The sequence below is a fragment of the Trichomycterus rosablanca genome, chromosome 5 (assembly GCF_030014385.1).
Source record: "Trichomycterus rosablanca isolate fTriRos1 chromosome 5, fTriRos1.hap1, whole genome shotgun sequence".
Classification (NCBI taxonomy): domain Eukaryota; kingdom Metazoa; phylum Chordata; class Actinopteri; order Siluriformes; family Trichomycteridae; genus Trichomycterus; species Trichomycterus rosablanca.
Window position 1 is genome coordinate 38,938,677 of NC_085992.1, and position 23,482 is coordinate 38,962,158.

Genomic DNA, 23,482 nt, shown 5'->3' on the forward strand with positions numbered 1-23,482 from the left:
CTTTAAAAGATGAAAGTTTAGCACCAAAGCAGTTTCACAGCTTCTCATGTGAAAGCACCCAAACCTCTACACCAGTGGTGGGCAAACTACGGCCCGCGGGCCACATACGGCCCGTTAGGCTGTTTAATCTGGCCCGCTTAGTATTTACAAAATTGTCCTAAAATCGCATTAATTTCACCTTTTTCCTGCAGTAACCTGCATTTCAACTGATTCCACTAGATGGCACACGCCAAACACTACCGATCTTTGCTTAAACCGAGTCTATCTGATTTACTGATCTACACACAGATGCTCTTTCGTCACATTTGCCAAACTCATCTCAAACTCAAGAGAAGCTTTATTGGCATGACAATCAGGACATTCGTATTACCAAAGCACAGTTACATAGAAAAATAACAATAACAATAAGAAAAAACAAATATATACAAAACAGTTACAGGTGCAAAAATATAAAATAGAATAAAATATTAATAAAAACAGTGCAAATAATAACAATTAAAAAGGTAACATTCACAATAATGAGTAGTCATAAACGTTTGTTGTGTGTGTATGAGACATGGTCACCCACTGTCCCTCACCTGGTGGCAGGTGTGTATAGAGTGCTGCTAGTGTGCAGCTCTCTCTGTGCTCCCCCAGTAGGTGGGGCAGTTTGTCGGGGTCTGGGAGGGAGGTAAAGTCAGGGATGATGGTGATAAATTTGGGAAAGAATTGGGACCTTCAATTCAAAAAGAATTGCCATCACACTGGAGTCGCCTATCACACCAGCGTGATCTAACCACTTGGCTGGTTTAAAACGTCACACATAAACCGTTAACTTATGTTGAAAGTGCTGCTTTAAATGCTGAATTGATTTTGTTTAGACGCCGATACACCAAGTAGAAACAAAGATAAAAATAATAACAAAAACATTAAAAAAAAATCCATTCACGCATGTGTAAACGTGCACATAATGGGGTGAGTCTGGCGTTTCATTTATATTCAAAAATGTATCCTTTAATCATGAAAATAAAGGTTTAAATGTTTAAATTAAACAACACTGTTCCCACTGAAACTGAATAAGGTAGGCGGGCAATCTTTACTTCTTAGATTTCACATGTGATTTATCTTAACTCTAAACCCCCACACCCAGCCGGCCCGTCTATCAATTTTTAAAACCCAGTGTGGCCCTTGAGCCGAAAAGTTTGCCCACCCCTGCTCTACACTGTGACACGCCCACACATGACGTCACGGTTCAGGCTGAAAAACCAAGTATTCTGTGGTGCCAGATTAGAACACAAGTTCGCTGTCTGGAACCTCTTTTTTCGGTGGAAACATGCAGAACCGTTCAAAATCAAGTTTGCGAACCGGAACTGGAACTGTTCCGCGTCGTGGAAAAGGGGTATCAGTCTCTCAGACACGACCAATTACTACTCCTCCCATCCTCACCATTTCCAACCAAAATATAAAAGTATAAACTTTTTGAATATCCGTCATATCATTTCTACATGCTTTTTGGCTGGTGTTTGTGTCTTGGAGTGGAGTCTCTGCTCCTAACTTTTACTCTTGGCTGCCTCACAGCCACCCAGTAAAGCAATACGTGATATATCTTTAGAATTTTAGCTTCTGTTTAAAGAACAGTATTGACCTTGGCATTTGTACATTCTCTTTTTTGCACATACAGTGCCTTGCAAAGTTTTCACCCAACTTGGTGTTTTATTGCATTACAACTTGGATAAAAATTGGTTTTAGTGAGGGGCTGGGGTTGTACGACTTACAGTACTGTGACAGTATACACCGATCTGCCATAACATTGAAACCACCTCCTTGTTTCTACACTCACTGTTCATTTTATCAGCTCCACTTATATATAAATAAAAAAAAGTGCATATAGGAGCACTTTTTAGTTCTACAATTACTGACTTTAGTCCATCTATTTCTCTACATACCTTTTTATCCTGCTTTCACCCTGTCAAGACCCCTACAGGACCACCACAGAGCAGGTATTATTTAGGTGGTGGATGATTCTCAGCACTGCAGTGACACTGACATGGTGGTGGTGTGTTAGTGTGTGTTGTGCTGGTATGAGTGGATTAGACACAGCAGCGCTGCTGGAGTTTTTTAATACTGTGTCCACTCACTGTCTACTCTGTTAGACACTCCTACCTAGTCGGTCCCCCGTGTAGATGCAAAGTCAGAGACGATCGCTTATCTATTGCTGCTGTTTGAGTTGGTCATCTTCTAAACCTTCATCAGTGGTCACAGGACGCTGCCCATGAGGTGGACTATTCCCAGTCCTGCAGTGACAGTAAGGTGTTTATCAGCGCTGCTGTGTCGTATCCACTCATACCAGCACAACACACAAACACACAACCACCATGTCAGTGTCACTGCAGTGCTGAGAAAGATCCACCACCTAAATAATACCTGCTCTGTAGTGGTCCTGTGGGGGAAATAGATGGACTACAGTCAGTAATTGTAGAACTACAAAGTGCTCCTATATGGTAAGTGGAGCTGATAAAATAAACAGTGAGTGTAGAAACAAGGCGGTGGTTTTAATGTTATGGCTGATCAGTGTATATCTTTCAATCAAAAGAAATAAACATATGATACCAAAACAATTGTAATAGCAACAATTTTTGGAGTGTGTGTGAGTGTGTATGTGATAGCATATGTGTCTGCGTGCATAAGCATGTCATTTTGAATTGAGATTAACAAATCCCAAGATATTGCCGGGTGTTAAACTGCTTCAGTCAGCACTCAAACTCCCACTTTGAATATATTCTCACTTTTTTGTTAAGCACTTTAACACAATTTCCATCACTTTTTTCTTTTGTCTGTTCCGCTCTTGATGTAAAATTTCTCATTCTTTTTGAGATAAAGAATCTAGTTTTGAATAAGCACATATTGTTACAGCACAGTGTGTAATACAATGAGTGCTGAATCAATATGATCAGGAGAACAATGTGTGCTTCAATCTAAATGCAATTTTCTTTTTCTTTGTTTTTTTTTTCTTAACATTTTCTTTGGTAACTTTTTATAATTGAACAGCAATATACAGTATATGCTCATGTTTAAATGTATTCTTCTTCCCATTTTTATTGCTTGCCAGGCGTGGATATGGCAGAGAGGTAGGTCCTTCTTTTATTTGTTACTGATTTAAAATGCTTTATTTATTTTAGGCTGGATATTTTTATTCATCGGGAGTAGAAAAGCACTTGAATCTGCCAAAAGTGCCAAGGGAGAATTAGAGTAGAATTTAGATGAGGTAGAGGGGAAAGGTCTGGAAGGTCTGCCGTTACTGACATTTTTACTCTTTAAATACACTATATTACCAAAAGTATTCACTCACCCATCCAAATCATTGAATTCAGGTGTTCCAATCACTTCCATGGCCACAGGTGTATAAAACCGAGCACCTAGGCATGCAGACTGCTTTTACAAACATTTGTGAAAGAATGGTTCTCTCTCAGGAGCTCAGTGAATTCCAGCGTGGTCCAGTGATAGGATGCCACCTGTGCAACAAGTCCAGTTGTGAAATTTCCTGACGAGGGGTTTAATGATACCACGTCCAAAAATGCACGTCAACAAGTAGCGAGTGATCAAAGTTGTTTGTGCGCTGATGTGCAGCGTAAAATCAAGGAGGAAAAATAAATGAATCTGAGTGGATTTGGCAACACGAACAGTATGGATTGTTCTATAGTAAGTTGGAGGTTAATTAATATTTTTGCAATGCACCGTTGGTGTTTTGTAGAGAATGATCAAGTCAGAAATACTGTAAAACGTGTGTGTGTGCCGGTGTATTCTGATATAAACTATATTATCCCCCTCTCCCACCTGTTTACACTCCTCCCCTGCGTTTCCCCTCACACTGTATCTTGCGTTCTCATTGGCTGTTCGACATAGCACTCATTGGCAGACGTGCAACTCAGATCAGATATCTGACATGCTAGAAATCTCGAGCGAGCCGGTCGGATCGAGTTGTTGGATAGTTCACACATAGCGACTGAGAGCCGAGTTTTGATCGCCGAGCGAACGCCGAGTTGCTCCCGAGCCGGCAAATCTAGCGCCGACCAGTCGCCGAGCGAAAATCAGGGCAAAAATCGTGTAGTGTGAACTAGGCATTAGTTCCAGTGAAAGGAACTCTTAATGCTTCAGCATACCAAGAGATTTTGGACAATTGCATGCTCCCAACTTTGTGGGAACAGTTTGGGGATGGCCCCTTCCTGTTCAAACATGACTGCACACCAGTGCACAAAGCAAGGTCCATAAAGACATGGATAAGCATGTCTGGTGTGGAAGAACTTGACTGGCCTGCACCTCAACCCGATAGAACCCCTTTGGGATGAATTAGAGTGGGGACTGTGAGCCAGGCCTTCTCGTCCAACATCAGTGTCTGACCTCACAAATGCGCTTCTGAAAGAATGATCAAAAATTCCCATAAACACACTCCTAAACCTTGTGGAAAGCCTTCCCAGAAGAGTTGAAGCTGTTATATATTAAACCCTATGGATTAAGAATGGGACGTCACTCAAGTTCATATGCATGTGAAGGCAGACGAGCGAATACTTTTGGCAATATAGTGTATTTTAATTCCTTATGTTAGTTTTGGGGATAGGTGAGTTAACAAAAGTAGAAAAAGTATGAGCACTTTCAGTCCTTGTATGTCTGCAGCCTATTACATTTGACATTTTCTTTCCTATTTAATGTAACATTTATGACCTATAGTTTCAGCTACTTACAAAAAGTAAATCTCCTCCTTAGTGTCCTTCTTTGTTTTCTCTCGGGTGCTTTTTCATGACCTGCTTTAACCTTTAACCCATTCTGATCTTTAGCTGCTTAAGTTATTCCATCGTCTGTTTTGCTCACCTCTGGTAACATCCTAATCCACATGCTACCCCACTGGCTTCACTTCTCTTTGTTTTTTCTTTACTTTTTATAAGTGTCATATGCCCTCTTTCACGTCCTCTGCTTTGACACTTGATTTTCTCTTGACCTATCATTTCTCTTCCCTCCGGGTGCCTTTCTGCTAGCAACAGCAGCTGCTGAGGCCGTCCTTGCTCAAACCAGAGGTAGATTATTTGTTTCTGCTGCACCTTATGTTGCATGTCAATCACAAACTTGGTTTTCTTTTAGCACTAATCCTCTTTTGTAAAGTCACTTGAGGTTGTTGCTAAGCCTTGGGCTGGTTGACAAAATGTTTATTGTTTGAATGTGACACTGCACCGTGCTGTGTGTGTTTATCCATTTGTTTTACACCATATCCACTCTACATGCCCGAACTTATACCATCATCTACTAACCTGGTGGATTCCTGACTGTATTGGATAATTAAAAATTGACCGGTTTCAGCTGTTACTCTGAAGGTTGGCCTTACAAGCTATGAATGGGACTGCCCAGTGTTAAGAAGCATATTGTTCTGTGCCGGTAAAGGCCTCCGCATACTTCCTGCGAAACTAAGTTTGCGAGCGTTGCACGAAGCCGAACGCACCTTCGCGAGCCTACAAACTGGCATACTTCCAGTGGTTTTGTTTTGCCCAAGCAGTAGATTAACCAGGTACTTATTGTGTAGTGTTTAATGAATACTACGTATTCGGACACACTACCCGCTACTGCATACTGTTCAGTATGAAAGTATGCGATTTCGGATGCAGCCGATGATTACAATTGAGGCGCTTCTCAAAATCATTCAGGTTTGCTTTCATGGCACGCCTCTTTTTTTTACCAACCAATCACAGGCATTGTCGCGGAGTGTCGTTGTCCGTGGAGTTCGCCCAGCTTTCATGTGCGCGACAAGGCGAGCGGAGCCTCTGCGCGACGTCCATGGTTGTTCGCTTTCTCCGCAATCACATTGCCGAACGTCGTCTCTGCATGAAGTATGCTGAGGCCTTTAGAGTGTTCACTTCTGCAGAAGCAACACAAGTACATAAACCATTAAGCAGCTACACATAAGAATAAGACTATTATTATTGGTAATACATCACACCACCTTTAGACTCATGCAGTCTCTGAAGTGAACAATCACACTTGACAGTCCCTTCTTCTCCCAATTTAACATAGCCAGTTAGTCCCCTGCTGCTGGGGACCCTAGTCACGTCCAAGGAGGGTATATTTGCCTGACACATGCTCCCGTCGATGCTTGTGCGGTACACCGACCCCTTCTTATTCACCCATACTTTGGTGGAATCATGCATGAGGCCAGTCTCACGCCCTGATCTCCAGGTTCCTCCACTTCTGTACAGGTGCCTCGGGCTACTAACCAGGGTCCTTACACAGTGTTGAAGACCCCACCCACTTTATAGTCCGATCTTTTCCCACCCAGCAGACTAGTGGCCAACTTTGTCTGCTGCAGGCACTGCCAATTGAGCCTGTTAGGGGGCGTCTAGCCAACCGGTAGCAGGCGGTTCAGAATCCCAGCGCTGGTGTGCCACCTGCCGCCCAGTTAGTAAATCTTGATTTGAGTAAAGCAGTAAGAACACTATAGTTGGTAACCAAAGTGGTTTCCAGTTTAGTGAAGAAGAATCCTGTTCTTCTTAGTTCTTGTAAATGCACACAGCAGTTTGTCAGCATGATGTGAGCATGCCTCATCACCCAACATCAGTGCCCAGCCTCACACTGCTTTTGTAGGTGAATGAAAGTAAATCCATGCCACCTTGTAACAATATAGTGAACGCCTGTTTAGTCATGTAGTGAGCTATATGGCATCATTTGGTGATGTAGTAAAGTGGTTCTCAGCCAGGGGGCCTCAGTGAGCCTAGGAAATTGGACAATCAGTAGGCAATTGGCATATGTGAGATCTCTTCTAATGTCATTTATATCGATATTAAACTGCCTGTAGCCTACGTTTGGTCTTTGAGAATGGACTCATATTTGATTTGCCCACCACAAAAATGCAAAGGTCAACAGGTGACTGTGGGATTCCGGTTCAGTTGTTTGTCATCCTTGCTGACAGCATAGGAATAAAATCATAACCCATGTTGAGGTGGTTCCAGTAATGTTGTTTTGAACACATGGGGGTCTAAGAGAAAAAAAAAAGGTTGAGAACCACTAATGTAGTGTCAATCAGACTCATTACCTGCTAGTTCTGCATCATAATTTTTACCATTTGTATGTTTTTGGAGTTGACATGTTGAAATGTTTGTTTTGGCTAGGCACTCTCTATGGAATCGGGTATTGACCCTGGACAGGACTACTATGGACAAGACTACTATAATTATGATCAAGGGTAAGTTTAATGTTTAAATATAACTGTGTATACAGTGTATCACAAAAGTGAGTACACCCCTCACATTTCTGCAGATATTTAAGTATATCTTTTCATGGGACAACACTGACAAAATGACACTTTGACACAATGAAAAGTCGTCTGTGTGCAGCTTATATAACAGTGTAAATTTATTCTTCCCTCAAAATAACTCAATATACAGCCATTAATGTCTAAACCACCGGCAACAAAAGTGAGTACACCCCTTAGTGAAAGTTCCTGAAGTGTCAATATTTTGTGTGGCCACCATTATTTCCCAGAACTGCCTTAACTCTCCTGGGCATGGAGTTTACCAGAGCTTCACAGGTTGCCACTGGAATGCTTTTCCACTCCTCCATGACGACATCACGGAGCTGGCGGATATTCGAGACTTTGCGCTCCTCCACCTTCCGCTTGAGGATGCCCCAAAGATGTTCTATTGGGTTTAGGTCTGGAGACATGCTTGGCCAGTCCATCACCTTTACCCTCAGCCTCTTCAATAAAGCAGTGGTCGTCTTAGAGGTGTGTTTGGGGTCATTATCATGCTGGAACACTGCCCTGCGACCCAGTTTCCGGAGGGAGGGGATCATGCTCTGCTTCAGTATTTCACAGTACATATTGGAGTTCATGTGTCCCTCAATGAAATGTAACTCCCCAACACCTGCTGCACTCATGCAGCCCCAGACCATGGCATTCCCACCACCATGCTTGACTGTAGGCATGACACACTTATCTTTGTACTCTTCACCTGATTGCCACCACACATGCTTGAGACCATCTGAACCAAACAAATTAATCTTGGTCTCATCAGACCATAGGACATGGTTCCAGTAATCCATGTCCTTTGTTGACATGTCTTCAGCAAACTGTTTGCGGGCTTTCTTGTGTAGAGACTTCAGAAGAGGCTTCCTTCTGGGGTGACAGCCATGCAGACCAATTTGATGTAGTGTGCGGCGTATGGTCTGAGCACTGACAGGCTGACCCCCCACCTTTTCAATCTCTGCAGCAATGCTGACAGCACTCCTGCGCCTATCTTTCAAAGACAGCAGTTGGATGTGACGCTGAGCACGTGCACTCAGCTTCTTTGGACGACCAACGCGAGGTCTGTTCTGAGTGGACCCTGCTCTTTTAAAACGCTGGATGATCTTGGCCACTGTGCTGCAGCTCAATTTCAGGGTGTTGGCAATCTTCTTGTAGCCTTGGCCATCTTCATGTAGCGCAACAATTCGTCTTTTAAGATCCTCAGAGAGTTCTTTGCCATGAGGTGCCATGTTGGAACTTTCAGTGACCAGTATGAGAGAGTGTGAGAGCTGTACTACTAAATTGAACACACCTGCTCCCTATGCACACCTGAGACCTAGTAACACTAACAAATCACATGACATTTTGGAGGGAAAATGACAAGCAGTGCTCAATTTGGACATTTAGGGGTGTAGTCTCTTAGGGGTGTACTCACTTTTGTTGCCGGTGGTTTAGACATTAATGGCTGTATATTGAGTTATTTTGAGGGAAGCATAAATTTACACTGTTATATAAGCTGCACACAGACTACTTTTCATTGTGTCAAAGTGTCATTTTGTCAGTGTTGTCCCATGAAAAGATATACTTAAATATCTGCAGAAATGTGAGGGGTGTACTCACTTTTGTGATACACTGTATGTACATAAAGAGATATAAAGTGGTTTATTTTAATTCTCTAAAACTCTAAAAACGATTTGTCAGTAGGCATATACACCGATCAACCATAACATTAAAACCACCCCCTTGTTTTTACACACTCTGTCCATTTTATCGGCTCCACTTACCATATAGAAGCACTTTATAGTTCTACAATTACTGACTTTTGTCCATCAGTTTCTCTACATGCCTTTTTAGCCTGCTTTCACCCTGTTCTTCAATGGTCAGGACCCCCACAGAACCACCACAGAGCAGGTATTATTTAGGTGGTGGATCATTCTCAGCACTGCAGTGACAATGACATGGTGGTGGTGTGTTAGTGTGTGTTGTGCTGGTATGAGTGGATCAGACACAGCAGCACTGCTGGAGTTTTTAAATCCCGTGTCCACTCACTGTCCACTCTATTAGACACTCCTACCTAGTTGGTCCACCTTGTAGATGTAAAGTCAGAGACGATCGCTCATCTATTGCTGCTGTTTGAGGTGGTTTTAATGTTATGGCTGATTGGTGTAAGTGTGTTACGTTATGCAACCTTATGGACCTTATTGCTGTGAGGTGACAGTGCTACCCACTTAGCCACCCCAGCCAGTACTTTGAAACATAAAACTTCCCTGGACTAAAAACTGTTATTTTATTTTCAGTTTTGAATACTATTATGATATTTTATATAATACACAAACTTATTCTTGTCTATGGCAAGCATTCTATATGCAATTACATATTTGCACTTTTTAGATGCCCTACATTCATATCCTCTTTGGAATTCTCTAAAATTGCATGATCATTAAGGCCCCAAAGCTTATCATAAGGACTGTAAAATTCCCATCACTATTAAAGCTGAATATTTAAATGCAGTGCATCAGGGCAAAACTCTGCTTGCTATGCAGTAAGCAAGCACACCGTCCTCAATCTCTTTCACTGACCTTGTAGATGCTGCAGGGTCATGAGGGTTGAGGCAGCTACAGCCGTGATAAAACTGCCAGATAATTACTTATTCCTTAGTTTTACAGGGTTGTTCATGCCTGCTGATCCAGCATGAGTTATTAAAACTATCATTTTTATGTACTGTAGAATTCAGTGTTATTCAGATGGCCTTACACATACATAAAATTAGCGTTCTGGAGTTAGAGTCTGTTCTATGGTTATGAGTCTTTTCAGCTAGCCATTGCTTTCCAGACTTAATACAGTGCATAATAATTAAGAGTCTGTGAGGATTTTGTATCCCGAGCATAGTGTATGGCTCTTATTACACTGTTGCCAATCTTTTCAACTTTTGTAATAGTAGTCTAAAGCAGAGTTTTCAACCTTTTGAAAATGAAGATAACACTGCATATATTGTTTTTTTACCTTTACGCTTTGTATAAACAACTATAGTGTGTTGCTTATGAAATCCATGAAGTGCTACAGAGAAAATTAAATTTTATTTATGTAATGAACACATTTTGAACTATTAAAAAAAAAAAAAAAAAACACGCTGAGTTGAAGGTCTCTTTCAAATGAATTAAAAAGCTGAACTTTAATTATACATGTAGCAAACAAAAAATGCCGTGAGCCGTCATCCTTATATCGCCTTTGGGCTTTCGGAGCGTGTAGCGGAGCCTTGACCTGAATTTAAAAAATAAATTGGAAAAAAACACTATGCCACCAAACAATGAAAAGTAAATATTTGCAAAATATCTGCATAAATACTTATTTTACCTGGTTAATGGGACTTCTGCTCCTGAACCTCTGCGCACAGCGTCTGCAAATCGGGGCTGTACGAAGTCACTTTCATCTTTACGCAGGACTGTAAGCTGCCGTCTGAGAGGCGTGAGCGGTGTTTGTTTTTAACATAGTTCATGGTGGAGAATAGCTGCTCACATACATATGTGGGCAAATTATATATATTATATATATTATACAAATTATATACTTATAATTTATTTTCCCAAGCCACGCGGAGCCACAGTATAAGGATGAATGAGCCGCATGCGGCTCCGGAGCCGCGGGTTGCCGACACTTGTGCTGGCCAATGGTCCTTTTTTTAGACTGAGCTGGATAACACTAGACATGCATGTGTGCATGGTCAGCAGGACTAATCAAATATGCCTCTTGTGGGTGAAAAATAAATTGCTTTAGTTTTAGAAGTAAAAAAAACTCGTAATGTCACGCCTTCCTGGACAGGTACGGGCGCCCCACAGGTTGAAAACCCCTGGTCTAAAGTACAAATTGGGTAATTGGATACGACTAGATTGGGAGGTAAACTGGGAGAAAAGTCCATAAATAGAAAAGTAAAAGTCTAGATTGTTCAGTTGTATTTGACTACAAACTAAAACACTAGCTAGGAGACAAACATACTTTTTTTTAGTAGTGAGCTGTAGGGCATCTGTTGATGTAGTGAAGTGGTTTTAATGCATTTAATTTAGAAGAGTAAAAAAGAATCAGGTGATGGGACGGGAGTAGGCTATTGGCATATGGGAGACCTATTTTAAACTGCCTATAGCATATGTTGTGTCTTTGGAAATGAACACATGTTTGATTTGCCCACCACAAAAATGCAAAGGTCAACAGACGGCAACTATGAATGATTTTATTCAGTTATTGATGTAGATCCAGCTTAAGTAGACTAAGGTGAGGAAGCTCCCACTGCCAGTTCACCAGAAGTAAACCCACTTTATCAACCAAAATCAGACAATCAGATATACTGTACATCTTCATTATGGAGTGTAAAATGAGATTGAATTCACTGTTATGGCTCTAATTGCACTGTTGCCAATCTCTATATGCACTACTACAGTTTCTGGATGGGTTGGCGCGATGGCTCTGTGAGTAGTACTGTCGCCTCACAGCAAGAAGGTCCTGGGTTCGATCCCCAGGTGGGGCGGTCCGTGTTCTTTCTGTATGGAGTTTGCATTTTCTCCCCGGGTCTGCATGAGTTTCCCCTGGGAGATCCGGTTTCCTCCCACAGTCCAAAAACATGCAGTCAGGTTAATTGGAGACACTGGATTGCTCTATAGGTGAATAGGTGTGTGTGTGTGTGTGTGTGTATATATGTGTCTGCCCTGCGATGGACTGGTGCCCCGTCCAGGGTGTTACTGTGAGCCTTGTGCCCATTGAAAAGCTGACCCTGATTGGATAAGCAGTTATGTGAGTGAGTGAGTGAGTGAGTGAGTGAGTGAGTGAGTGAATTTCTGGATGACTGTGATTCTGCTGATACTCTGTGAGTACTTTGGTTTCCTTTCATCCACCAGTTACCACAGAAGGTTAATTGGCTACTCTAAGTAGCCCCTTGATATGAGGGGCATCAGACCCATTGTGACCCTGATGAGAATAAAGCAGCTACTGAAAATAAACTATTTTTATGTGTTTATGGAATAAAAATCCCTTGATAAAGTGATCCCGGCTTAAGAAAAATAGTGGTACCAAAATAATCAGTATTACATCAGGTTAGTGTCACACTTCCCATTTTCCTCCCATCCTTATCATGCTTTTTCCTTCCTTTCCTTATCGAACTTGTCTTAAAATGTATTAAGAAGAAAATCTTCAACATCCGAGTTGCAGTTGTTGCTACACATAATGAGTAGGTCTGCCACATCAGTAACATACACTGATCAGCCATAACATTAAAACTACTTATTGCTCCACTTACCATATTGAAGCACTTTGTAGTTCTACAATTACTGATTGTAGTCCATTTGTTTCTCTGCATGCTTTGTTAGCCCCCTTTCATGCTGTTCTTCAATGGTCAGGACCCCCACAGGACCACCTCAGAGCAGGTATTATTTAGGTGGTGGATAATTCTCAGTACTGCAGTGACACTGACATGGTGGTGGTGTGTTAGTGTGTGTTGTGCTGGTATGAGTGGATAAGACACAGCAATGCTGATGGAGTTTTTAAACACCTCACTGTCACTACTGGACTGAGAATAGTCCACCAACCAAAAACATCCAGCCAACAGCTCCCTGTGGGCAGCATCCTGTGACCACTGATGAAGGTCTAGAAGATGACCAACTCAAACAGCAGCAATAGATGAGCGATCGTCTCTGACTTTACATCTATAAGGTGGACCAACTAGGTAGGAGTGTTTAATAGAGTGGACAGTGAGTGGACACGGTATTTAAAAACTCCACTCATAAAAGCACAACACACACTAACACACCACCACCATGTCATTGTCACTGCAGTGCTGAGAATCATCCACCACCCAAATAATACCTGCTCTGTGGTGGTCCTGACCATTAAAGAACAGGGTGAAAGCTGTCTAAAAACGTATGTAGAGAAACAGATGGACTATAGTCAGTAATTGTAGAACTACAAAGTGCTCCTATATGGTAAGTGGAGCTGATAAAATGGACAGTAAGCGTAGAAACAAGGAGGGGGTTTTAATGTTATGGCTGATCAGTGTATGCTATAACTAAATCACACAGTGCTTCACGCAGTTTTATTTTTTTAGCAAAACTTTGTAGTCGATGCAGAACTTAACAGTTTTGATAAATAAGACTGGGGTAATACATTCAGAATTTTCCAGGTAAGGACGGAAGCTGCATTCTGAATTAGCTCAGGGATATTTTAAGAGATCAGCAAGATTTCATCACGCTCTGGAAGCTGTCAGTAAAATATATGACTCTTGGAATGGAAGGGAAATCAAATAGAATAGGAACTGCGGCAGCAGTGAGGAAGGCTCAGTTCTATTAAAATAACTTATAAATGTAAGTCATATTTTATAGCCTTAGAGAGCACATCATTATCTAATCAAGTCATCGAATTAAGGGACATTCAATCTGATATCCAGTGATCATATCATCCCCAGGTATTGCAAAGAAAGTGGAAGAGAATATACATTACACCTCCACCCTGCTCTTTTCAATCTCTTTTCTAGCACTCTAATTTCACAACCCTAATGTTTATCCTTTTCCCTCACTCCAAATGTGTCCAATTACTCAGACTTGGACAGGGCACCTGAGCCCAATGTGATATCCATCCTTCAGAGCGAGAGCCAGTGATAGAGGGGGGAATAAAGAGCTGGAAAACAATTTCAAGCCTCAGAACAGCACACAAATAAATAGCATCTCTTAATGTACGAACACAAACCAATAGGGAAGGTGGTACACAAAGAGATTAGAAGCAGCAGGAAAGCATTAGCGGGAGTTTAACAGGTTATGGCACGTGTAGCAGTCCATATGCTAAGACGAGAGAGCTAAGCAGCAGGGCCATAAAACAGGCAGAGCGATTGATCTGCATGTTTAATGCTTAGCATTTGGCCGTCTGGGCATGTGTGTATCCTTTGAGAGAAGCTGCTTAAAACCATTATTAGCATTTCACACATTTTCACAGTTAGGCCAGCTGGATTCATGAGAATCTGTACCTTCCTCATTAGCTGGAATGCAAAATCAGATTGAGTGACACTGGGTCTGTCTGAAAACCTAGTTGTCTACCTAGGCAGCTGCCTAAGTAGAGAGAATTCTAATAAGACATTGGATCTAGGAATCTAAGGCAGGTTATTTAGACGCACTACTTACCCCAATCATATGTGAAAGGCACACATGTCCATTGTAATTAATGGTCATTGTGATTTGCATATGGACCTGATCACCGGTTCCATTTGTTATACAATGGGCGGTGATCGGTTGTTATGCAAAATGTCTGTGTATAAGGTTGGGGTATGCAACACCAGCTCAGAAGAAGTCACTTGGATGAGTGACGAAATGTATCTCTACACCAAACTTTGTGTCCAGATGAAATGATTGGACTTTTAGGATTTGTGTACCTGGACTATTGAGCATGCATCAAAAGAAAAATGGAAAGTCTAGATTGTTCAGTTGTATTTGTCTAAAAACTAAAACACTTGCTAAGAGATAAAAGAGACAAAAATAAATACAACAGACATTAAAAAAGAAGCCCCATAACGTTTTTTAATTACACACTTTGCTGTTTTCTTTGTAAAGGTACGATCCGTATCCTCCTTATGGGAGCCGCAGGAGGTTGATAGCTCCCATGTATGATGAGTATGGAGAGGCTATTACAGAGGATGATGGTTACTACTACAGCACTTCTGAGGTAATCTTCTACATTTTTCTTAATTGTTAGTTTAAAGAGGTCATATAATAATGATGAAATTAAACTGTAAATGCAAACTGAAGTCTTAGGCCACCACTAGCTGTGTTGTTTTAGTTGTAATTACCATTTTTATTAGGATACAAACAGAAAATACAGGAAATATGTGCATACAATTAAAAAACACAACTTTTACAGGTCAGTATTTAATATTTAGTGTGACCTCCCTTGGTACTATGCACATCTAGAACTCTAGCACTATCTAAGACCGGCTTGAAGTCCTGGAATATTATACAAGGCTTTATTCAGTACCTCTTATCATTCTTCTTTAGATTAAGGCTTTCTTTTATTTCGTTCTTTGTCCAGCTGATCCCATACTGCCTCTATAATACTCAAGTCTGGTCTTTAAATATGATTCCACTGCATAAGCAGTTTAGTTATCATGCTGACAACTAAAACCATTCCCAAGCAGATGCTTTCCAGAAGAATGATGAATCAAGCACTAATGAAGCATGATGAATTAAAATCTGTCTGTACTTTTCAGCCTTCATGATCCTATTAATTCGGACAATATCACCAACACCACAGGTCTAAATCAATGACAGACCCTCCACCATGTTTCACTGAAGGCCACAAGCACTAATCCCCCCATCTCTCTCCAGCTTTTCTTATCTCATATTGTCGATTATTGGACCCAAAATTTTTTAACTTAGATTCATCACTCCATAATACCCCTTTCCGCTGATTTTCATACCGATATTTCTAAGCTTTAGCATATCTTAGCCTTTTCACCCTGTTCTCCTTCCGTAAAAGTCGTTTCTTGGCTGCTACCCTTTGAAAAAGACCATTCCTGATCAAGCTTTGGACTGTAGAAAGGTCAGCTTGGCATTCCGATGAAGCTGCCAGATCCTGAACCAGATACTTGCAAGTCTTCTTCTGGTCTCTCAAAGAAGAAACTCTGAGAAACTTCCAATCAGATATTGAAAGTTTTTTTGGCCTTCCAGTTGTTTTTTGTCCTTGACCTCTCCTGATTCTTCGGCTTGAATACCACATCTTGAGTATTCAGTTTGTTTGCTGATTTCTTTTTGAGAGTGGCCTTGCAGATGCAAAAATAAAATTTTATGTATGTGATCTTTGACATTATGAATGGAATGATGATTGAAAGTTTCATTCCATTTAGGTTTAAGAGAGCCAGGTTCCTGCTATTGCAGAATAATAGTGTTTTAAAAGTTTTCTATATTTGCTGGTTGTATTCTAATGAAGACATGGTCATTATACTTGCTAAAACAACAAATCTAATAGTGGCCTAAGACTTTTGCACTGTACTATACACCAATCAGCCATAACATTAAAACCACCTCCTTTTTTCTACACCACTGTCCATTTTATTAGCTTCACTTACCATATAGAAGCACTTTGTAGTTCTACAATTACTGACTGTAGTCTATCTGTTTCTCTGCATGCTTTGTTAGCCCCCTTTCATGCTGTTCTTCAATGGTCAGGACTCTCACATGACCACCACAGAGCAGGTATTATTTGAGTGGTGGATCATTCTCAGCACTGCAGTGACAATGACATGGTGGTGGTGTGTTAGTGTGTGTTGTGCTGGTATGTGTGGATCAGAGACAGCAGCGCTGCTGGAGGTTTTAAACACCTCACTGCCACAACTCAAACAGCAGCAATAGATGAGCGATTGTCTCTGATTTTACATCTACAAGGTGAACCAACTAGGTAGGAGTGTCTAATAGAGTGGACAGTGAGTGGACACGGTATTTAAAAACTCCAGCAGCGCTGCTGTGTCTGATCCACTCATACCAGCACAACACACACTAACACACCACCACCATGTCAGTGTCAGTGCAGTGCTGAGAATGATCCACCACCTAAATAATACCTGCTCTGTGGTGGTCCTGACCATTGAAGAACAGGGTGAAAGCAGGCTAAAAAGGTATGTCGAAAAACAGATGGACTACAGTCAGTAATTGTAGAACTGCAAAGTGCTTCTATATAGCAAGTGGTGCTGATAAAATGGACAGTGAGTATAGAAACGAGGAGGTGGTCATAATGTTATGTCTGATCGGTTTACATTTGATCACACATAATGGTGAAGTGAACACCTGCTTCTAACGTTTTTCAAAAAAATCCATTATTCTTAGTATTGAGATGCCCATTTGACAGCAATTCCAGCTGCTTGTCCTCTTGGATGCACCTGTACAAACTTTGTACCCCTGGATTTGGTCATTGTACCCCATTCTTCATGGTAGATCCTCCTTATCTTCCATCCGATTTTTAAGGAGTGTCTGTTAACTGCCATATTCAGATCTCTTAACAGATGTTTGAATGACTTTCAATGTCAGTTTGAGACTTGCCCAAAAGCTGCTCCAGTGTCATTGTCATATTGAAAGATAAACTGTCACCCTACTCTTAAGTTCCTGTTTGCATTATGGACGAGGTTTTCTTCAGGCATGTTCCTATTTTTGGCTGCATTTATCCATCACTTAGTTTTTACCAGTCTCTCTGTCCCTGTCCTTGAGAGGCTCCCCCATAGATAGTACCGCCACCAAGAGATGGATGTGCAGTGCCCGTTTTTCACCAGACATTGCGCTTGCTGTTCTGAAGGAGTTTAGTTTTTATCTCTTTAGACCAGAGAATCTTTTTCATGTTTTCTGTTTAGCAAAACTCCAAACAGGCTGTCATATATGCCATGTACTTAACAGGAGTTGTTCCACTCTGCAAGATGTATGGAGTGCTGTGTAGATGATTGTCAGTCCAACAGGTTTTACCATCTCTACACAGGACATTTGGAGCTTTTTTAAATTGACTGTCAGGTTCTATCTTAGCTTCCTGACCCAGGACCTTTTTGCCCAATGCCTAATTTGGACGGACAGCGGAAACTCTAAGAAGGTCCAAGGTTGTGGCAAGCTTCATCTATTTCAAAATGATTGAGACCACTGTTGTACTGGGAACACTTAAAGTCTTAGATGTTATTATGTGTCCTTGCCCTGATTTAAATCTAAATCTAGAGTCAATTCTGGTCCCTAATTGGTTCAGTTTTTTTCCCTTCCAAGGTGGACTTAAGTTGAATTCTAGACACATCTCAAGGACAGCTAAAGCAAAGGTGTACCCAACAATAATTTGGAGCACCACAGCAATTGATTTGAATACATTTGTGAATAAGATTTGTAGTCATTTTAAAATTAATCTGAAAAAAGATTTTCACTTTGTTATTATGTGTGTTGAACCTCAGATTGTTGGTTTAAAATGCAATTCCATTCATTCATAAATGATTCTTTAATACTTAGTGTGACAAAAACAATTCTACTTTGTATATGACTGTTATGATGTCAAGTTTCAAAGAACATGATCTCACTACAGGGTCGGGGCAGAGGGAGAGGTGGGCAAGGGCGTGGGCGTGGTAGGCAAGTAGGATTTAGAGACATTCCTCCAGAAGATGACATTGAACCAGAAGAGTCAGAAGAACCGGAAGCTCCTTCTGAAGTTGAAGCACCAGCAGCGACTGCGGTAGAGGAGCCTCAAGAACCTAAAGCTTCGAGGCTGAAATCTGTCATCAAACTCAGCAAGCTGCTTGCTGCAGGCAAAAAAGTGGACCAGGTTCATACCTCACCTTGGAAGAAGGTCAAGATATTCCCAATGATGTTTAGAAAAAGCAAGGACAAAGACTATGCCAAGCTTACATCTGCACGTCGTATTGATAGTCAAGAAAGCGTATCAGAGGGACCGGTGTCTATCAGTGTCAGTGAGCCTGAAGCAAGTGGAAGTGGATCAGAGACAGAAAGCAGGAAGAGGAAGGGATCAGAAGATTATGAGTCATCAGAGTCCATTCAAGACAAGGACTACTTAAAGGTAGATCTGGATAGAGACGATGCAAATGAGAGCACTGTCGACTCTGAGTCCGAACCTGAAGAGCCAGAGGAATCTGAGGAGGAAAGTAAATCGAAGTCTGAGACAGAAAAGTCTCGAACTGAGCAAGAGTCAGAATCCGAATCTGAAGAAGGAACCGTGAAGGAATCAGAGTCAGAGGAGGAGTCGAGCTCAGAGAAGGAGGAAGAACTGAGTGTGGACAAAAGCTCGGCCACAGAAAAAGAATCCAAGGAAGAATCTGATGAAGATGAAGAGTCTAAGGACACAGAATCAGGATCAGAGGTCACTGAGAGCAGCAAAGGATCTTCTGCAAGATCAAGTGCAGTGAGCAGTTCTGCAGCCAGTGGCTCTGGCTCCAAGGTGTCATCAACTCGATCTTCTGTTAGGTCTGGGTCTGAAGAAGTGTCCGAGGAAGAGCCTAGTGGTTCTGCAGAATCAGATGATGCAGGATCAGAGAGCACTTCGATAAGTGGCAGCGAGAGAGGCTCGACTACCTCCAGATCTGCGAGAGACAGCCGGAAATCCTCCCGGAAATCCACCCAAACACGTTCCTCACAAGATACCATTGAGGAAGAAAGTGAAGAGGAGCTGGAGGGATCAGAGGAGAAGGAGGGTGAGGAAGAAGAATTGGAGGATGAGGATGAGGAGGAAGAAGAGGAAGCAACAGAAGGGACGTCAGCTGAGTCTTCAGCTGAGTCTTCAGCTGAGATGAGCAGTAAAGCATCATCACGAAGATCCAGCACTATTTCATCATCTGGAAGTAAGGGATCTTCCAGCCCGAAAGGCAGCATGAGCAGGAGCTCAGTCGAGGCTTATGGAGGATTATCGTCCATTGCTGAGGAAGATGAAGATGCCAAAACATCTGGTAGTGGATCAGGGACTGGTGAAAGTGATGCTGATGCTTCAGATGCTGAGTCAGGAAGTTCCACTGCTTTCTAGGAGGAGCAAGAGCGATGTTTGCGATGAAGTAAGGTTGATTTTTAATTGTCTCAGTACGGAGTGCAATGGTTTCCTTTCTTCTCAACTCTCATCTCAGCTGGTTTTCACACTTTTTGGGTGGACTATTTAACACAACTAAACTACTGACATTTAGTGAGTGATGCATTTTTTGAATGTTTGCCTGCTCCTGGTGTGCATTTATGAAATTTCTCCTTTAAAAGTGTTTTTCTTCACTTGCCTTTGCACAATTATTATTTTTCACTTCTATGTTAATGACTTCTTCATTTACACCTTGTGTGTCTAGACTTGTTCCTACAAAAATAGTTTTGCTCTGCTGAAAGCAATAATAAATCTTAATTTTAATTTAATTACGGTCTTGTTTTTGTATTTATCTCTGCTCTTCAATTACAGGCTGGCAGACACAAGCAGATCAAATTAGTTGTGGAGGGGGATGGTGAGTCAACAACTACAGGAGAGGACAGTGGTTCAGATGTACAGAGAAACTGCCTGCCTAATGTCAACAATCAAAGCAACATCAATGGCTTGATATATCTGGCCCAGAATGGCACAATCATCAGAACCAGGCGCCCACCTTACCCCAATAACGTGAAACCTTTCTCACCCGGACGACTAAACAAACAGTTCAAGAAACTAGAAAAACTTGGAGTTACACAAGAAGAACATTTACCTTTTAATAGCACAGTGGATAATGGGCCCACTATAGGGCTCAGTACTAATGCAGCACTTTCATCCAGGACTGACAACAACCTGAACATCGGGCCTTCAGCTTGGACTCTAGGGTCAAAGTCTAACATTGTTAATCATGGGCGCTGTCAGCAAGAACAGGAGTCTTCAGTGGACAATGAGGCCAGAGAGACCTTAGAGACCCCGAGTGACCACACATTATCAGATGAGGATGAGTTGTGGATGGGTCCCTGGAACAATCTGCACATACCAATGACAAAACTCTGATCTTTTATTATTTATTTTTTTTAAATTTCTCATTCTTTAATTGTGTTTTCATTGTTTATGGACTTTTAAACAGGTCACCAACCAAGGCTGACCAAAAATTGTGATTGATGATGCTTTTTGTTTCTCTTCGTTTGGTATTTTAGTGTTGGTTGTTGTGGATGACGGGGCGATTACTTCTGATTAAAAGCTTTGTTTAAAAGCAATTCCAGCAACAACGAGCAGAAGAATAGTTGGCGTTCAATATGTTTTGAGCTCTATTTGTAATGTCATTTTTATTAAGCAACAAATATTAAGAACATGTAGCCAACTAAAACTCTTTCAGGTAGTGTTTTTCACGAATGTGCTCGAACTGTTTATATACATATTTGAGTGAAGTCAGATAGACAACTGATCATTTAAAAGCTTACTGAACATCTGTATATGAACAGTGCTGACACTGAAATCCCCTTCATATAGTTAAATATTTGTTATGGATGTATTTTGTACAACCTAAGAATATAAGTGGCTGTAATAGCCCGGGTATTTTAAAGAAATTAAGAAAACATATTTAAATAATAGTATTTTGATAATTTTGTTTATGTATATTACATGCAAAGCATTATTATAAATTCTCGAATTAAATTCAGAATTAATTATGTATGTCTATCATTTTTTCATCAGAGGTGATTCAACTTTTTTTATCATCAAGAGTAAAAAGTATTGCACATACACTGATCAGGCATAACATTATGACAATTTTTCTAATATTGTTGCCCCATATGCAACAACTGGCGATGCACTGTGTATTCTGACACCTTTCTATCAGAACCAGCAACTCGTCTGTTGGATCGGACCTCACGGGCCAGCCTTCGCTCCCCATGTGCATCAACGAGCCTTGACCCTGTCGCCGGTTTACCACTGTTCCTTCTTGGACCACTTTTGATAGATACTGACCACTGCAGACCGGGAACACCCCACAAGAGCTGCAGTTTTGGAGATGCTCTGACCCAGTCGTCTAGCCATCACAATTTGGCCCTTGTCAAACTCCTTACGCTCGGCCATTTTTCCTGCTTCTAACACATCAAGTTGAAGGATAAAATGTTTACTTGCTGCCTAATATATCCCACCCACTAACAGGTGCCATGATGAGGAGATGATCAGTGTTATTCACTTCACCTGTCAGTGGTAAATAAATTGCTGTATTTTTATTTTTGGCTAAGATTTGTCAACACATAATTTCACAAAATTAATACTCAACTGTTTGGCCTTTAAAAGGCTCTATTTAATTACACTAGTAATACCTTTAAACATTTTGAGTGTGTCTTTTTTACTCTGATATATCATCTTAAGTGTTTATTAAAGCAGACTTCACTTAAAAACATCCCCCCAAAAGTCCAAAAACAATATTATTATCCAGATTATTTCTGTCTAGTATTCAGATGGACTAAGCACTCATATACCTGCTGGTATTTCAAAATTCACGCAATAGAGCTGTTTTTTAATGGCAGTTTCGGTATGGATCAAAAATGCCATCCTGTAATTGAGTCAAACCATTCAGTTTAGCAGGATAGATAGATAGATAAATAGACAGACAGACAGACAGACAATGGACAAACAGGAGCAATGGAAAAAGGTGGCCCAGTCTGATGAATCGCATTTTCTTTTACATCACGTGGATGGCCGGGTGCATGCACGTCGCTTACCTGGGAAACACATGGCACCAAGATGCACTATGGGAAGAAGGCAAGCCGGCGGAGGCAGTTTGATGCTTTGGGCAATGTTCTGCTGGGAAACCTTGGGTCCTGTCATCCATGTTGATCTTACTTTGACACGTACCACCTACCTAAGCATTATTGCAGACCATGTCCACCCTATACATATATATCAGGAAGGTGGGGACCAACATAATATTAGGAAGGTGGTCATAATGTTATAACTGATCAGTATAGAAGTAGTTGTTGCAATGCTGTGAAGACAAAAGCAAGAGAAAAGAAAATAGCATTGTAACTACTAATGTCAGACATTTAGCCCCTACTGAAATCTCAGTTCCACATATCTGCACTAAATCATGTGGTATGTAGTTAACGGTGCATGTTGTGATATAGAAGAATAAACTCCAGCCACAAACATATTAGCACATCAGTCCATTTTCTGAAGGATGCCAGAAATGTAATGTTAATGTAAATGCAGCTTGAAGGTCAAAAGACAGAAATCATGACAGCTGTGTGTAGTGTTGTGAAGGCCTTATGACCCTGGGAAAAAGAAAATACATATTTTATAGCCTAGTGGTTAAGGTACTGGACCAGTAATCAGAAGGTTGCTAGTTTAAGCCCCACCACTGCCAGGTTGCCGCTGTTGGGCCCGTAAGCAAGGCCCCTAACCTCAATTAAACACTCAATTACTCAAGGAATTGTGGGAAGCAACCCATGCTGACACAGGGAGAACATGCAAACTTTACACAGAAAGGACCTTGGCTGCCTGGTCGGGAAATCAAACTCGGGTCCTTCTTGCTGTGAGGCGACATCGCTACCCGCTGCATCACTGTGCCACCCTAGTACAAATAATAATATTAGTATACTTGGTAAATTAATCACACTTTATTCTTCTTTTAATAAGAACTGCATTTTGATTCATTTGTTTTACTATCTACTTTAGGTAAATAACTTGTGGTGGGTCCATTGTCATCCTGAAAAAGCTCAGGGCAAGTATGGGTTGCCAATATATAGCAGGACACTCACTCATACTTAGAGACAGTCAAGTGCAGCCAAATAACATGTTTGG

At 41.2% G+C, this 23,482-nt stretch overlaps 1 protein-coding gene across 1 annotated transcript in view; it reads left to right on the top strand.

The window, feature by feature from the left end:
• The window catches only part of pcdh15a (protocadherin-related 15a), a 483,603-nt gene extending 462,881 nt beyond the window's left edge, over nt 1–20,722 (top strand). Inside the window, exons 34-39 of the mRNA XM_062995172.1 lie at nt 3,089–3,107; nt 5,010–5,048; nt 7,128–7,201; nt 14,821–14,909; nt 18,861–18,888; nt 20,170–20,722. Coding sequence (XP_062851242.1) covers nt 3,089–3,107; nt 5,010–5,048; nt 7,128–7,201; nt 14,821–14,909; nt 18,861–18,888; nt 20,170–20,722 — 802 coding nt within the window. The remainder of the gene's footprint in view (nt 1–3,088; nt 3,108–5,009; nt 5,049–7,127; nt 7,202–14,820; nt 14,910–18,860; nt 18,889–20,169) is intronic.
• The last annotated feature ends 2,760 nt before the right edge of the window (nt 20,723–23,482 follow it).